This window comes from Podarcis bocagei, assembly GCF_964188305.1.
Source record: "Podarcis bocagei genome assembly, chromosome: 5".
Classification (NCBI taxonomy): domain Eukaryota; kingdom Metazoa; phylum Chordata; class Lepidosauria; order Squamata; family Lacertidae; genus Podarcis; species Podarcis bocagei.
Genome location: NC_138129.1, coordinates 32,657,835 through 32,676,168, shown reverse-complemented (window position 1 = coordinate 32,676,168; position 18,334 = coordinate 32,657,835). Strand labels below are relative to the sequence as shown.

Sequence of the window (18,334 nt, the reverse complement as noted above, 5' to 3'; positions counted from 1 at the left end):
CTTTTTATGGAAGTCCTTCCTCCAGAGGGGTTGGGACATCCATGATTCAGGCCACTTGCTCTTACCAGTATTTCTCATTACTGCACTCATCTCTGCTACATGTGTTTTTATAAACAGGCAGCCCTATTCATGGAGCACAGAGAGATAGAATTTGTTCACACAGGGAAATCAACAGTCAGAGGCTACTTACTGCAAACTTGCTAAGGATATAAGCGCCAGCTCCAACGCCAATACCAATTACGCTTTTCAGACTGAAAGAGAGTTCAAAGTGAGAACATGCTTCAAAGCCCATAACATACCCAGCCATCGTCCTTTAGATCAGCAATGAGATGGGTGATCTGCTGGAAGGGAGCTACTGTGGTTCATGGTGAAGAACAATGGGGTGGCTACAAAAATACTGCATGTATAATTTAAATGAAACTGAGCAACTGCTTCATTTCTATGCATCCTAAACACATGTCTCTCCTCTATTCCTGGGGAAGGTTCTGGGGAATGGGGACATGCTATGTGGACATCCTGCAGTTAAGCAAATTATTAAAGGCCTGGGTGTCTTTGTATACTTGCCTCAGGTGCGTAAGAACAGCAGGGAGCATTTCAGCTAATTCATCAATAGAGGGATACTGGTATCTGAAACCATAAAAAGGGAGTGTTAGTTAACAAGAGAGGCTGCCAATAGCTGACATACATTAACTCAAAACCTAAAGATGTTATTTCAAGGCACATTGTCAAACACACAATTCTGCAAGGAGGTTCCAATAATAATAGATCCTGGGGCTATTCCATATGGGAATAGATATGTGTACTGACCAAAACCACAAAATTTAAAAGCCAAAGTAGCTCACAAGAGACCTTCGTCTTGCAGGCAACACTCCCAAATAGCATACATCTCCCCCAGCTCCCGAGGAAGACTCTACAGCTACCTCCACAGCAAAGATGCAAAAACAGGCATGGCAAGTCTGGCTCTCTCTGTTAGCCTTTGTATTTCAAGCTCTCTCAACAATAGGGGTAGAATTCTGTACAGCAAAAGGAGAGCAAGGAACTAGGTACAGCCCTTGCCCAAAATCCTTCCAATCCATACAGTATCACATCTACATAACTTCCACCTCATTAAGGAGTGCTACAACATTATATAGGGGACGCAGGTGGCGCTGTGGGTTAAACCACAGAGCCTAGGACTTGCCGATCAAAAGGTTGGCAGTTCAAATCCCCATGACGGGGTTAGCTCCCATTGCTCGGTCCCTACTCCTGCCCACCTAGAAGTTTGAAAGCACATCAAAGTGCAAGTAGATAAATAGGTACCGCTCCGGCGGGAAGGTAAACGGCGTTTCCGTACACTGCTCTGGTTCGCCAGAAGCGGCTTTGTCATGCTGGCTACATGACCCGGAAGCTGTCTGCGGACAAACACCGGCTCCCTCAGCCGGTAAAGCAAGATGAGTGCCGCAACCCCAGAGTCGTCCGCGACTGGACCTAACAGTCAGGGGTACCTTTACCTTTACAACATTATATTGCAGAAGTACTATAGAAAACTACAAAAACGGAGACCACATTAAAAAAATGAGAGTAGCAATTAAACTACAATGCAGCAGTTAATGAAATTTGGATTGAAGAATTCTTTTTAAAGCCAGGCTTTCTTTTTTCCCAGTGGAGAGAATTGCACAAATAGGGTGTCGCCACTGAAAAAGCCTTGTCTCAATCTGTCTGATGTGTCTTATCAACATGCCATACAACAGGACCTCAGAGATTGGTCTTAAAACCTGGCGCAGGCAGCCCTAGGGAAAGAGATCAGAGAGATGCTACTGCACTTACCCAGAGGGGAAAGGGGGAGCCCCTTCTTGCTGTCCTGGGGCATCGACATGGCACACCGCAAAGTGCTGAGTGATTTCCTGCATGTCTTCAAAGTTGAAAAAAGCATTGAAGCAGGACTTATCTGTAAGAAAAACACTGGGAATGACCACATGTGAAAGCAATGCTCCATTCTGACTTTAGGCTCATGTTTTGAACTGTGACCACACCAAACAAGAAAGAAAGAAAGAAAGAAAGAAAGAAAGAAAGAAAGAAAGAAAGAAAGGCTGGAACCGAATGTGTGCCAAGGTTCTCTCTTGTCCTTAAAGTCACCAGTAAGAATATAGTTGCTGAACTTGCAAACCAAAAATTGCATAGGTCTGCTTACCTAGAAATAAAGGGGACTTACGGTTTAGGCCAATATCATGGTATGTGAGGATGGCGGGCCTGTTTCCTTTTGGGGTGCCCCGCATAGTGACATGAACAACTCCACAAGCTGTCTCGATGTCATGCTCCTACAGGAAAAAACAAACAACCCACCTGGCTATTAGAGAAAACAAGCCCTGAGGAGACAACTTGGCTGGAAAGCAGTGAGCCCCCAGCAACAGGCTTATTAATCATTGAGGAAATGTGTTTCCTGTTTAGACATGGAGCACTCAAGGTGACTTACAAATAATAACAAAAGAGTTTAAAAATGGTTACACTAAAATAAGTTGGAATACTGCTTTGTCAACTAAAAGAGAAATAACGAAACATACATATTACCACTGGCAAGTTGTGGAGGGGGAGGGTATATATGTTTTATTCTGTCCATGTTTCATTCTATCAATAAAAACCTTAAAAAAACACAGGCACAATTCAATAAATGCTTTTAAAAAACCCAAACATTTCCAGTGGCTGGTAGAACTTGCATAGCAAAGGTGCCAGCTGGATCTCTCAAGGAAGAGAATTCCACATAGCCAGTGTCACAATAGAAAAAGCCCAGCTGTATACCCTCTTACTTCTCACTAAGGGATGCAGAGCATATGTGTTTCCTATGGTATGGTAGATGTCCCATTCACAATATCATATACTTGCCATCAGCAGTTCAGGAACCTGACAACCAATCGGGTGCCTGATACATGAGATATCAGGTTGCACACCAAAGCAGTCTGAGTGAAAGCAGCAATGGATGCACTGAACTGAAAGACACTGGCAGTTATTCTAATCTATCCCAAGCCCTAATCGGAACTCACAGGACTCTTGTAAAACAGATAGCAAATGCAGTGGTACCTCTGGTTACGAACTTAATTCGTTCTGGAGGTCGGTTCTTAACCCGAGGTACCACTTTAGCTAATGGGGCCTGCCGCGCCATTAACCCAAGGTACTACTTCTGGGTTAGTGGAGTCTGTAACCTGATGTGTTTGTAACCCGAGGTACCACTGTATAAAGGGAAACACAAACGTTGTCAATACACCTGGCGCAGCAGCTTTTATGAAAGCAGATACTCTATGATGATTAGGAAACAAAAAAGGCCCCTTAAGATAGAAACATCAGCTTGAGTTACTGAAATTTAACGTGCCCAAATAGTGCATTGTGAGTTATGCCTGGCTCAAAACCTCTTTAGCTGCATGTAAATTTCACTAATTTATATGGAAATTACTTCTCCATATTAATACATGGTATCTGCTTCTCTCTCTGAAAGCCACCTGGTCAGCCTTTCTCAGTCAGTTAGTGACCCCTCCAAACTGTCCTCTGAAGGAGAAACAGACATGCAAAAAGGGTGCCAAGCAATAATAAAAGCAAACTAGCAACTATGAAGTATATGAAGTTACCAGGGATGGAAGACCTTGGTTTACAAAGATGGAAGGAATTAAAATGAAAGTCAGAGCAGGCTCTTGGCAACCCTTCTTGCAAAAGCAGAATGTAGAAGCACAGTACGAGCCTCTAAGACAGCTTCCCCTGGCCTGAAATCCTCCAGTTGTGGATAGACCAGAACTCCCATCATCCCTGACCACAAGTCATGCTGGCTGGGACTGATAAGGAGTTGGGAGTCCAAAAGCATCTAGAGGGCACTAGATTTCAGGAAGACTGCTCTGGCCTACTAGATCTTAAGGCGATATTTCATTTTTATTAAGGTCATGGAATATTATCATAATATGGCTAAAGGTCAACTGTATTTCATAAACAGGGAAAAGGTTATGACGTACACACTACAAAAGATCTGTGTTAAAAATAAACTGCATATGTGAAAGTGTGCCCACCAGAAACTATTGTTGTGGCATCTGTCTGTCTCAACAGACAATGGAGTGCATATTCAGGGGTGAAGTCAAACTGCTACGTTAGCAGCACCCAAGTAACCTGCCTGAGGTGAAAGCCTGGGTAGTGTGTGTGGAAGTCCTGGGCTGCCCAGACGTTAAGAACCCCTCTTGGCCTCGCTGATGTGGTCCAAAGGAAAGTAGAGCACCAGCTTGGCTGCAGGAGTTGCCAGAAGGAAGCATAAAAGCTGCCATCCCATGGTCTTAGGGACTCCACTCTGGATTTGTATAAGGGTGTACTCCTTTGTCTTTTCTTTTCCCAGGTCAATTGACAGTATGACCTCAGCAGTCTGCTTTTATGGGATACAGCTGTTGTTTCCTAGCAGCTGGGCACTGCAGCTAAGCAACTGCAGGTATGTTCAGAAAAATAATTTGGAGTGGGCAAAGCAATGTAGGCAGGGAAAATAAAGCCTCAGCAACCCCCCCCCCAAAACCCCTAATAAATCTGAAAACAAATGAAAGGTAACAAAGGGCTTATCCACACTTCGACTTGTCCTGCTGTCCCCCCACCCCCGGAAAACTTCTCAGAGTCAGAGCAACCACCCCTTTCCCCATGTTCTGATCTATTGTGGAAGTGTGGATGAGACCAAAGAGTGTGAAAGAAGAAGAGTTGGGACATCTGATCTCCCAGTGGCTTGGGGAAAGATCCTTACAGCCTGGACAGAAGGCGCCATCTTTTGACAAGAACTCAGCGTCCACTTGGAGCAACATGACACAGCTGATTCTACGGCTCAAATCCTTCCTTTTCGCCTTCATTCTGAACTCCTAAGCTAGCAATCAAGTGGTCAGTTCAGTGTGCCGCTTCTGATTAGGAGTTGGTGTCAATATACAGTGGTACCTCGAGTTACATAAGCTTCAGGTTACATACGCTTCAGGTTACAGACTCCGCTAACCCAGAAATAGTGCTTCAGATTAAGAACTTTGCTTCAGAATGAGAACAGAAATCGTGCTCCGGCAGTGCAGCGGCAGCAGGAGGCCCCATTAGCTAAAGTGGTGCTTTAGTTTCAGGTTAAGAACGGACCTCCGGAATGAATTAAGTACATAACCTGAGGTACCACTGTGTGTGTGTATATATTACTCTTTACATATAAATTAAAAGCTATTTGATGTTCTGAACTGCATTCAGTGGACATGGTGTTTTTACCTCCACCCCTCATTAAATACTGAGGTTGGGCTTTATACACAAAACCTTCTACAGACATGCCTTACTAGGTTTTACCCAGATGAAGATGAGTATTGCTCATCAGTGATATCAGTCATGTATCAGTGCATGTAATGCAACAGGACAGCCTGTTATAAGGACTCTGAAACTTAAGCTCTGTTCATGTGCTACTTGCATGTGGAGCGAAAGCACAGGAAAAGTAGCCATGGGGGTCATGCATTTAGTCCCACCCCCAGTAGTGAACTGCTCCTACATCTGCACCATGTTGAGCATAACATCTGCAGGGAGGAGCTTTCTCTGTGCAGGATTTAGTGTCCTGCATCGTAAATCAAAAGGGGAGCTCCATGCACAGAAAAGACTCCCTGCTGCAGACATTATGCTCAACAGGACAATGGCGGGAACTGGAAGAGCAGCAGCATGACTTTGGGGGTTGTGCTAAATGCGTGGCCTGAAGGTCCCCTTCGCCACACTTGCCCTTTACACATGAGTATTGCATGAACAGGGCTTAAGTCACAACTGAAATAGACCAAGTTTCAGGTATAGGAACTGACATTGCCTGAAAATACTGAAATAATATTGATGTTACTCCCAAACATTTCCACCAAAGGCGGTGTGGGGTAACTAACCGGTTTGGACTGGATTTAAACAGCAGATGGCACTAATCCCCCTTTTAGTCTGCAGTGCTTCCCGCCCACTTTGGGGAGACAACAGCCCTGCCCTAGAAGATTCATTAGGTGAACATGGTGTGAAGTCTGATTGCTTTCTCAAGATCAGCCTGCTGCTGGCATCCCACGTGAGGCTATCAAGAGCAGCTCTGACGTCTGCTTTCACCTTTGAAGTGTGAGCAAGCTAGTGTATGTTATGTACAGGAAGGGTGAAGACACGAGTTGCACATTATCTGCAGGAGGCTGCACAGATTACAGTGACACATCTGCACTGTTGTTTTTAAAGACAAAGAGGTTTAATTAACAAGAGCAAAAGATTTAGCAAAAGGTATTTAAGAAGCAGATCAGCAACACTTTCCTAACTTTGAGCACAAATGCAGTAAGTCTCAGAGGATTACTATTTCTGGTAGGAAAAATATTAAGCAAGTTTGAGATGTATGCAAGAGAAATACAAGGTGTTAAAAAAACCCCACCCCTATGTATTTTGCCTTGGTGACAATTATACAAAAAAAAATGAAGAAATGGGTCATTTCAGGGACTAAAGTAGGAAACCTGCAGAGAGTTTTAGCCCATAAACTCTGCAAACACAGTTCAAAGTCCTGTCTTTCTGTTAGCTAGTATGCATTCCATGATCTGGCCACACATGGATGTTTCTGCTCTGCACTGTAAAATTAGCACATGTGACCGTATCAGCTTCATGAGCACAATAAAAGGGACAGCTCATGCCACTCATGGCAAGAGCTATGAAAAGCTGCATGGCTTTAATTGTCTGGCATCTATTACAGAACCCAAGCTTACAATTTTAGGAAACTGAGTTCAGTGTTGCAGAATAAAGCCTAAAGACAGTTTGGCCAGTTTTGATGCAGAAATTAAAATCAGGATGGGATAATGGGTCTGGAAAGAATGCAAAACCTCATGTAAACTCGGAGCTTAACAATACCGTTTTCACAAAGCAACAGGCAGCTTTAAAGCAAAGCAGTTTTAGCTAGAGAAAATGCTGTCAGGCTTGCAAAGGAGGCAGGAGGAAAAAAGAGATCCATGTATTCCATGATAAATGGGCCATGGGCATAATTAGGCCCAGCACAGGTCCCAATTTGGCTGTCTTCCCTAAACCACACCCACCTGCCTGAGGGGCAGGTAGAGAAGCAGCTGCCAATGCCCAATTTAGTTCCTTAAAAGTATGCTCCTGGTTGTGCATCAACAAGAGAGGCTTACTGACACCACTGATCAGCTGACAGGCAGGCCAGAGCAAGCCCACCTTGGGAGAACTCTCAGCAGCACAGCAGACTCCTACAGAAAGCACAGCTTGAAATCAGCGTCTATCAGCTGCCTGGCAGTAAATTCAAGTCCTGCTTGGCTGATCTTGGATTTTCCTTCCATGTGGCTTGCTGTACTACAAAGGAAAAATGGGTCACCTGGAGTCATAATGACTTCACGTGACTGACAGGTGGGCAGGCTCCACTTACCTATCAAAACTGCCAACTGATGAATTCATTTACCCATCCCAGCATTTACCCAAACAAAAACAAAACTACCCCATACCAGAGCTAATTGTTATGCCCTGCTTGACCAAGGTACTTAAAAGGCTTTACACCAAGTCGTCTTTCAGCATACACAATAACCCGAGCTTTTAAGAACAATCAATCAAAGCAAATAAATCTCTGTTGCAGACACTTAGCACAATCCAGACTCGACTGATTTCAGTCCTCTTTGGCCCATTTGGCTTTAAAAAGCATTTAGACAGAGAGAGTTCTGCAGATGACATCTTTGGCTCCTGATCAGCAAGGGAAATGTTTACAGCGGAAAGGAACCAACCATGATTCAAGTGAGAAAAGGGCAAACTAATAAATTTTACAATGCGCTCAAGAAGCCAGAGCAAGGGCAAGAGCAAGATTGCTTATGTTCCTCACAGCATATGACCTTAGTCCTCTTCACTTGTAGATTTTCCTTGGACTCTCAACTGATAAAAGGACAGAAGGGTAAGTTGCCAATTCATCCCAACTGCTTTTCTTTCTTAAAAATCTGTCCTCAGATTCAGTGTGTTGAAGTAGTGGATACAGCATCCGACTAGGACCTGAGACAACAGCGTTTGAATCCCCATGCAGGCAGCCATGAAACTCAAGGGGTGACCTTGGGGCAGTCGACTTGTCTTAGCTTACACTAGCTCATGGGGTTGTTGTGAGGATAAAATAGGGAATGGTAGAATGATGCATTCCATCTTGTGTTCCTTGGAGGAATTGCAGAACATGGATGTAACAAGGAAACTAAAATATTCACAAGACTATGATAGCCTACGTATTTACTGCTTTGCGGCCACAAAGTTATGTTTGTTCAGAAGAACTGTGGGAAGCTAGTTGCTCAGATTTTAAAACTAGCACACTGAACTAAATTATTCATACCCACACAGAGCTGAAATATTAATAGAAAAACAGCAGAGTCTATGCAAGCAGGCACTGGTTTCTATGGTATTTTGTATAAATAGATCAAGGTGTAAATTAAGAGTGATGCTTTGTGAAATCCAAGCATTGTCGAGAGATAAAATATGCAATCTAATGATGTGAAGTCCTCAAACACAGCATGCACCCAAGGGCACAGTCCAGTCAGCAATTGTGTCTGCACACATCACATCCCTGTTAAAACTTTGCTTGGGCCCCATGCTGCCTTATACATCCGTTTTTAAATTACCACAGAAGAACGCTGAAAGAATGAGGTGAAGCCAAGTCTTCCCCAGAACACACAATACTGTACAAGCTTGAAACTACTCTGAAATCAGTAAACCACTTCTTAGGTGAAACAGCTTTGGGGAACTAGTCTTATAAAGATTGGACCAGAAGGCGTTCCTACACCAAGATTGTATTGATTAATTTTCCAATCCCTGCATCCCTTGTTCAGCAAAATATAGATTTCAAAATAATGAGCAATAAGCAAATTAGTCTGAACAAAACACTGCTCTTAGAAAAATAAACTGGAACCAGGGCAATTTAGGAGGGAAGAATCTATTCCTTCATCAAAGTCAGGAGTCTGTTTAATCTGGAAATGCGGCTGCTTGAAGACCAGAAAGGATAAGCCCTAGAAATATGTTTATTTACAGCACAACCGTATTTCCCTGAGTTCAATGGTTGGGATTACTGCAATAAGATCAGTGTGAGACTACAGCAGCTAGGTTGCTTGTAGGGCAAACTACCGTCAGCATAAAGCACCTCACTTATGGGAGTTTCATTGGCTGCCAATGTGCTACCAGGCTGGTGTTGGTACTAGGAAATCTCAGGAACAGGTTACTTGAGAGACTGTCTTATCCCTCGTATATCAGTAGATCCCCGTGGTCTGTAGGAAAGTTTCTCCTGGACGTTTATCTTCAGTAGCATTGAGCAGGGCTTTCAGAGTGGCTCCCTCATTTTGTGGAATAGAATTCCTTTTGATACAATAGGCACTCACTATCTACACTTTCTGGAAACAAGTGAATACATTTTTGTTCTGATAGGCTTTTGCCACTAGTGTCTGTTTTGCATTGTTTTAGCTATAAAATATGTTCAGGTAGTGCAGAATGCAGCAGCCAAACTGTTCACAAGAGCAGGCTGATGGCAACTTGTTACTCCACCGTCTGAAAGAGTTGCACTGGTTACCAGTCTGCTACTGGACCAGATTCAAGGGTCTTGTGCTAATTCAGAAAGCCCTAAATAACTTGGGCCCGAGGGACCTTGAGGATCTCCTGATTCCTCATGCTCTGGCTTGATTGCCGAGGTCTTCTGATGGGCCCCTTCTGGTGGCCCCATGTGCCCCTGAGGTTTGGCTGGCCTAACTACTACTACTACTACTACTATATGTGTTACCCATCCTTCACCCTAAGGTCTTAGGGTGGGTTACAACATTAAAACACAACATAACAATGCAATATTAAAAACAGCTTAGCGCAACTTACAAATACATTGGGTCCTAAAGATATACAGCACAAGCATCAAAAGCCAGGGAAAAGAGGTGCATCTTCAGCATTCGTCGGAATCTGTATAATAAAATTGCCAGATGCACCTTTGCAGGGAGTGAGTTCCACTGCTTAAGGGCTGCCACAGAGAATGCCCTTTCCCAGGGTCACCACCCCTCACAGCTTTTGAAGGTGGAAGAACATACCAATCACCTGAGAGGGTCTGTAGGGAAGAAAATGGTCTTTCAGGTATTTGGGGCCTGAGTCATTTAGGGCTTTGAACATTAATGTGAGCAAGCACCTTGAATTGAGCCCAGAAACAAACTGGAAACCAGTGTGGCTGTTTGAGCACAGGGGATATATGGGACCCAAACTGAACCCCAACCAGTAATCCAGCTGTTGCATTTTGGAACGGCACATTCCAATACAAGAGCAGATTGCAATTACTAGAGTCCAAGGCTTTAGTGTGGCTAACCCTGCTCTGTGGAGCTCCATGTCTATAGGGGTTTGGCAGGAGTCATCCCTGCTTTTAGATACCTTCTGAAAACCGTATTATTAAGACAGACCTTTTCAAATCTGAAATCCTTTGCCAACTAGCTCTCACTACTGTGTTTTTATTCTGTATCCTGCTTTGTGATATATTATATGAAAGTGTGGTTTATAAATACTTTAAATAAATAAAGGGCACCTGGTTGGGGAAAGGGAAAACATCTTGATGTTCATTCACCTTGACAGATGAGAGACATAGAATATGTCTCTCCTATGGTTTCCTGCTGTTACAAGCAAACTACTACAGATGTGAACAGAAGGAAAGGAAGCAAAGGCATGGACAAGGTGTCCTTCAATTTCTGAAAATAGCAGCCAGTAGATCTCGTGAAACAATAAATGCATGAACTCCAAAGCAATTTGGAGTAAGCAGCCCCCACCCGCCCCGTTCCCCTGCAGCTTCATCTGTGCCTCTGAAATAATGGCTGTCACTGTTATCATCAAACACCCATGGCAACTACTCTGAAACATTGTTGGTGATGTTTCATAATGTAATCAATTAATATAGATAGGTTATATATATATTACACTGCTGGGGTTTTCACAGATTCTCTTTCTGCCTGCTGGGGTCACGAATTCCTCATGCAAAATCAATACCTGGCAAGGCAGGAGCATTGGACAGGAATATTTTGGTGTGGTCATAACTATCTCCATCCTTTTCCCCTCAATTCCCATGCATAACTACAATCTCCTGAAACAATGCTCTATGGGCTGTATCAAGCCCCCAAAGTTTTTTTGTGGCTTCCACAAGATTCACCCATAATGTTTAATTTTATTTAAATCTTTCAACTGAGTTGAGCTGGATCTCCTACTGTGATGTTATGATGCCAAAACATTTTGGGAAGGCCAGGCCCACCAAATTTGTCAATTTAGAATGTAGCTTAAAAAAATAATTTTGCACCTCCAGGGACCTAGACAAAAGCTTTTTTTTTTTTTACTCAATTTAATACTAAATATTTCTTTTTCTTTTAAAGGGAGAGCCTTTGTGAAGGCAGCCTTGGGAACTGCACTTCTCACTGCACATCCTTTTACACCTTGACCACACTATCTTTGACTTGCAGCCCCCATAGGGCTGACCATGTAACAATACAGCCCTTGGACCAAAAACAGGTTAGCTACCCTAAGGGGTTAGAAAAAGAATGTTCCAAATTAAAAGGACTACCAGTAGCATTATTTGCACCGCATAAGAAGTGAACTAATCTCTACAGTTTCTGTGATGCCTCGAGAGCTCAGAGAGTTATTACAAACAGCTTTTAGAGGAGCAGTTTGGGTGTGCTCACTCATGAGACAGTCACTCAACAAGACTGATGCACTTAGAGACACAGGCTTGGGGACTCTTCCAGCTGTCCAACCTCCCCCACTGTCTGACTGACACCCACCCTGTTGATAAGGAACCCCTCCACCCCATGAATGGGGACTGAGAGGCAGCCAGTAGGACTGCCTCCCCTTCCCTCTCTCTAAAGGAAACGGGAATGGATTGGTGTGCCAGTTATCTTCTGCAATTTCCTCCTCCTCTGACTCTTCTTTCAGCAACTGCCCTGAACCAGTCGTGATCATGGGGCTCATGACAAGCACAAAGCATTTCACATTTTCAGGAGTAATCATCATGCTTTTAGACAGTAACCATGGAAGGAACTCCTTGGCTGAAATTCCTCCGCACCAGTGTGAAATCTCTCGGAACCTTGCTTGTCCCAACCTTGTTCTGTGGACAGTGTCAGAATATAAACATTTATTGCTCATCTTTATTCACTTATTCATTGCTCAGGGCTTCCTAGGTCCCTCATAATAAGGTTTGTTCCAAGTGTTAGCGATTGGGTCAGATTAAACATATGACTGGCAACAACTGCAAAACAGAAACAGAGGCAGACTAAATGTAAGACGGAACTCTTAAAGACAGGCACAGTAATACAGATGCACCCATGACTTTACTAGCAGTGGAGGTCACAGACACCATCTGCTCACCCACAGACAACACATGCAGATCATTTAATCTATCATCTGCTCAAGAAGTAGGACAAGCTCCTACATTCTCATATTTCAATTGTACAAAGGGACAGAAATATATTTAAAAGTTTATATGGTCTGAGCAGGGTTTGGCTAATTGAGAACAAGCCTTAACTGCAAAAAGAAGAAGACTTTTAAACCCCACTCTTTCCAATGGCAAGCTCAGGTGGTAAGTAGCAAAGTGGCTGCAGGCAGATTGGAGCTGCTTGGAAAGGTGAGCAAGGTATCCTCACATTTTTTGAGAAGTCTAAAATAGGGCTGCTATATGTCCAGAATGGTACAGTGGTGCCTCGCAAGATGAAATTAATTCGTTCCGCGAGTTTTTTCGTCTAGCGAATTTTTCGTCTTGCGAAGCACGGTGTCGGAAAAGTTTTGGAAAAGCTTCAAAAATCACCGAAAACCTCAAAAAAGGCTACCATACCACGTTCTATGAGTTGCTCCTCGAAGTCAAGTCACAACTGTATTAACGGTGTTAAGAAAAAGGAAACAAACTTGCAAGACGTTTTCGTTTTGCGAAGCAGCTCAAAAACCGCAAAACCTTTTCGTCTAGCAAGTTTTTCGTCTTGCGAGGCATTCGTCTTGCGGGGCACCACTGTACTGGAGGAGACTCTTGAGAGTCCCATGGACTCCAAGAAGATCAAACCTCTCTATTCTGAAGGAAATCAGCCCTGAGTGCTCACTGGAAGGACAGATCGTGAAGCTGAGACTCCAATACTTTGGCCACCTCATGAGAAGACTTCCTGGAAAAGACCCTGATGTTGGGAAAGATGGAGGGCACAAGGAGAAGGGGACGACAGAGGACGAGATTGTTGGACAGTGTTCTCGAAGCTACCAGCATGAGTTTGACCAAACTGCGGGAGGCAGTGGAAGACAGGAGTGCCTGGCGTGCTCTGGTCAATGGGGTCACGAAGAGTCAGACACGACTAAACGGCTAAACAACAACAACATGTCCAGAATTTCCCAGACATAGCCAGGATTCATCAGTTAAAAATGGCATGCGGGCGGAATTTTTGCAAATCAGTTAAAATGTCCAGGAAAACCATGTCCAGGCAGCCCATATAGGAAGCTTAAAAGTAGTTTAAAAACCTCAAAAAAAAGCTCAACAACTTTTGTGTCTGGATTTTTACTTTTTGAAATATGGCAACCCTACATGAAATGTATTTGAAAGGGGGCAGAACCCCAATGAGGACTGAACATGCTTAGTTGCCATGGGTTGTAGAATGACACTGGAAACAAAAAATGGAACTGCTAGGTGGAAGCAAAGAGAATACCCTGATTGGAGGGAATGGTTGGTTAGAAACCTGAACAGAATACCGTAACTCCTTTTAGGAAGTAGGATACACTGGGACATTTTGTTGCAGGTTCCAGTCACAACATGATATCTTGTTTGATATAAGAATGGGAATTAGGTTGCACAAACCTGGAGATATCAAATTTTATATTTAATAGCAAAGCTACTCCATATGATACAAATATGAGTCCAAAGGGTCTTGACTTCATTCATAAAGAGCAGATCTAGGGGGAAACACAAAACTGAGGCTATTTTCTTCTGTCCAATCAGGCCAGAACACACCCCAGCAATTATTCAGTGCTGTTTCTAGTAAAGGAATAAGAACCAGGCTATACACATCATTATTTTTCACAAGACTAGGCGGGCCAGGAGAAACAAGTCTCAACCGGGCCCTTCACATGATATGAGCTGCTATTGTGGTTCTGCTTCCTCCCTATTCTACCCTCAGAGAATCAAGAGAAAGTGAAGTAGTCAGACAAAACTCTTTTTGGTGCTTTTTCCTATCTGGAAAACCTTGACTGCATCCACAAAGCAGCTTTCACACTTATCTACTCACCCACAAGCAATTGCCATTTGCCCCCAGATTATGGTTACTTGAACTATAATCAGTAAGCGAAGTCTAAGATGCAAATTATTTAAGAGCTGCCCAAGGAAAATAAAACTGAGCAGCTATTACACCAGTAACACAGGACTTTAGATATAAAAACATTCTTAATTAAGAACACATTATTTCAGGAACAAAGACAAACAGGTTTTTTTGGAGGGGGGAGTGTGGTTTCTGTTAGAGTGGCAATGAAAATGACCCCTTCAGTCAAGTGTTTGAAGCAACCTGAAGTATTTTTTCCCAGGTTGAGTCCAATAATCTCTTGGTGAATAGATCAACAAAATCTCAATGGTTTTGTCTGACTGTAATCTATGCAGGGCCTGCCAGATGATGTTGGAGTTCAGCACCCATCAGCCTCAGCCAGCAAAGCCAATAATGGGAGTCAGAGCCTAGCAACATGTGGGGGCATCACAGTGGCAACCCCTGTTTCTGATAGATAGATAGATAGATAGATAGATCAGTGTTTTTCAACCTTTTTTGGGCAAAGGCACACTTGTTTCATGAAAAAAATCACGAGGCACACCACCATTAGAAAATGTTAAAAAAATTAACTCTGTGCCTATATTGACTATATATAAAGTAATTCTCTTGAATAGGAATCAAATAAGCACAAAAAAAGTATTTTATAATTACTTTATTATGAAATAGTAAGTAAACAGAAATATGAAAAATTATAAATTACTTTATTCAGTGCGCAACCTGGGCCTGTTCGGCTGAACACAAAGCTGATATTCTGCCTGGAATCGAACGTTGCGGACCTTACTCTGCTCAGGGGGGATTGATCCGCTGATCCCCGCTGAGCCGGCGGATGACAGCTGCCCCACTGCTCTCTATGGGGAATCGGATGAGAGCGGACCGCCTGTCCGCTCTCGTCCGATCCCATCCGATCTGATCCCCACCCAGGACGGATGGAAAATACGGTGGACAGTCCGGCGCCCGCCTAGTGGGCGAAAATTTGACAATTTTTTTTTTAATCTTTCGAATTTTTCAATTTTCCCCACGGCACACCAGGCAACATCTTGCGGCACACTAGTGTGCCGTGGAACAGTGGTTGAAAAACACTGAGATAGATGATAGATAGATAGATAGATAGATAGATAGATAGATAGATAGATGATAGATATAGATACTATCTATCTCTCTGGCATTCTTCCACAAACATAGAACTCAGATTCAAGGTTGCCATGTTGTCTCAAAACCAGCCAACAACTAGACCCAGAACTGCTTAGCTTTTCACACAGTTGCTGCCTCATGTGCCTTCAGAATGTTCCCTGGGACTTTGACCTATTTTCAAGGTTAACCCACTACATAAAGGCAGGCTCCAAGGCACTTCCTGCAGGTCTTAACCTAGTAGAGGCTTCAAAGCATACATGTTCAACGGATGCACATTAACAGCTGTCTTGTGGAGTCGGTCAAATATAAGGAAGCAATATCCATTAAAGTTTTGACAGATGCTGCTGCCTGAGGTGCTGATGCTACAGAACTAAATTCTTTTCACAATTCTTGATGTGACTATTATCTATGAGAAAGAGTGTTAGCCATGCAGTTTCAGTATTTGACAGCTGAAGGAGTTAAGATGCAGTTCAAGGTCCTTGCTTGCTCAGCTGCCCACTTCCTTTCCCCCTCAAATTTCCTTTGAAGCTAAATGTGAGTATGTCCCCCTTCCTTTTCCATTATCTAATTGCAGAGACCCTCTGCATCTATGCCTAAGCTTCTGGTGTGCCCACATGATTTCTAAAAATGGTGCCACTCTAATTATCCCAGGTATGAGAGACCATTTGCACTGTCTTTGACTCAAAGGGACATCACCTACGTTAAAATAGTGGAATGTCACTTGAACCTAATAAAGGATATGTGCATTTGTTTTTCCAGTGAGGTACATTCTATCTTACTGTGAGGTACATTCTATCTTACTTTGGCTTCTCAAGAGCACCTTAGCCTGAAGCAGCTGAAGGCTATGGGAAATTTTAAGATTCAATCTTGCCCACGCAACCCTTCTTAAATATGTTGTAATTCATGCACAGTGTTTAACTTGTGTAAATAAAAGGCTGAAGCAGGCAGTCCTCAGAAGTTGTCATTCGTATCATACAAGGCAAAGAAGCTTTATCAGCACACAAAGGCTGTACATAGCTCAATTTTAGGAGCAGCTAAAATTAATAAAGTGGCAGTAAGGAACATCCTGTTCAGTGGTTGCTATGGACACAAGTTCACTGTTCATCCACTCTAGAAGATTAAGAAAAAGAAGTGGCAAGCATCACCTGGTTTATGCTCACTGGGTTTGCAGTGTTCTTAATCCAAGTTGTTCATAAACTAAGCTGTTCTTAAACCAAGGTATTGTTACGGTCATTAATATGTTTAATTTATATTCATACTTTTTGTAAAATTGAAGTCAAATTTTACTTTTTGTACAAATTTTCGTAGCAATTTATATTGCATTTTTGGTCCTACCCAATTTTGTTCCTAATTCCACCTTTTGAGGTTGGCTTAGCATTTCCGTTTTTCTGTATCTTGCCCATGTGGTTAAGACAAGATAGGACAACAGGCCAAGCCACAGAATGCAATAAACTGACTACTTCATAAAATAAATTTTTTAACACTGAAAACACCACTTTATAATTTGAGGATTACAAGCCCTTCCTACTTCATTAATTTCTGAGATGTAGAGCTTCAACACAGATTTGCATCTTACAAAAATTACACACACACACCATTGCAGTAATTTAACTCTATGGTGCTTCAAAAGTCCATGGTGATCAACTCCAAAATCTGGCCCTTAAGATCTGGAAGCAGACAAGTCCTGTTCAACACATACTGCCGAACAAACTGTTAAATGTACAGAAAACGAGCAAAAGATATATGGGAGCAAATGGACTCTTAGGTTTCTCAAGTTCTTCTTTATTTTTAATTTGGGCAACTATCTGATCAACAGAGATCCATTGTCATTCTTCAAGGAAAGCCTGACAATGCATGCCCGTTTTGGTTTCAGGTACTTACCTGACAGTCAAAGTCCTGGAAGTTTCGAGCTGAATTCTGTCAAAATAAGAATAAGAGCCAATGAATAGCCCAGATTCCAGAACAGCCTCATAAACTTTGCTTTGCAGCTGAGTTTTCTGAAAACTCTGCTCCGGCATATCACTTTGCACCAAACTATTGTCAGAATTGAAGCTTCTTGTACTTCATTAGTATGAATAAATGCAAATGTCATTACAATTAGCTTTCCTCCACCCGCAACAGCTGATGCCAGAAACAAAATTATTGTATGAACTGCCAAGGATAGAGGCAAGTGCCACAATTCCACATGAGTCGGTACACATTTATCAGTCCCAGAAACAATCATTTTCAAACACTTTCATGCATAGACAAACCTGCTCATTTTTCAAAGGTTCTGTGAAAATACCATTCAAAATTATTTCCATTCCAACATTTGGTCAATATATATTATGAACTGGTGGCACTGCTGCTCAGTTCATGCAAAAGGTTAGAACACATGTTTTTCATGCAAAGGGTTCCAGGTTCAATCCCTGGCATCTTCATGAAGGGCTAGGAAATAATTAACTGAAAACCTGGGTGTTTTCTATCAGTAACTGAGGAAAATGCTGAGCTAGATGGACCAATCAGTGGTCTGACTTGGTAGTTTCTATACAGTCATACCTCGGGTTGCGAACGTGATCTGTGCGGGAGGCACATTCGCAACCCGCAGCGCCGCTGCACACGCGTGACACAATTCAGCGCTTCTGTGCATGCATGTGACACCATTTTGTGCTTCTGCGCATGCGTGAGCGCCAAAACCCAGAAGTAACCCATTCCGGTACTTCCAGGTTCGGCATGGTCCATAACCCGAAAATGCGCAACCTGCAGCGTTCGTAACCCGAGGTATGACCGTATTCCTATATACCGTATTTTTTGCTCTATAAGACTCACTTTTTCCCTCCTAAAAAGTAAGGGGAAATGTGTGTGCGTCTTATGGAGCGAATGCAGGCTGAGCAGCTATCACAGAAGCCAGAACAGCAAGAGGGATTGCTGCTTTCACTGCGCAGCGATCCCTCTTGCTGTTCAGGCTTCTG

General features: G+C 42.9%; 1 protein-coding gene across 5 annotated transcripts in view; it reads right to left on the bottom strand.

Annotated features, from left to right (window-relative positions):
- NDRG3 (NDRG family member 3) overlaps nt 1–18,334 on the bottom strand; it is a 58,368-nt gene that overhangs the window by 12,607 nt on the left and 27,427 nt on the right. For 3 of the 5 annotated variants that reach the window (XM_081196550.1, XM_081196549.1, XM_081196552.1), the window contains exons 3-6: nt 2,192–2,297; nt 1,807–1,927; nt 565–627; nt 191–251 (exon numbers count right to left, since the gene is read on the bottom strand). In XM_081196550.1, coding sequence (XP_081052676.1) covers nt 191–251; nt 565–627; nt 1,807–1,927; nt 2,192–2,297 — 351 coding nt within the window. Of the gene's footprint in view, nt 1–190; nt 252–564; nt 628–1,806; nt 1,928–2,191; nt 2,298–17,264; nt 17,301–18,334 lie in introns of all 5 variants that reach the window. The other 2 variants (XM_081196548.1, XM_081196551.1) reach the window with 1 other exon arrangement.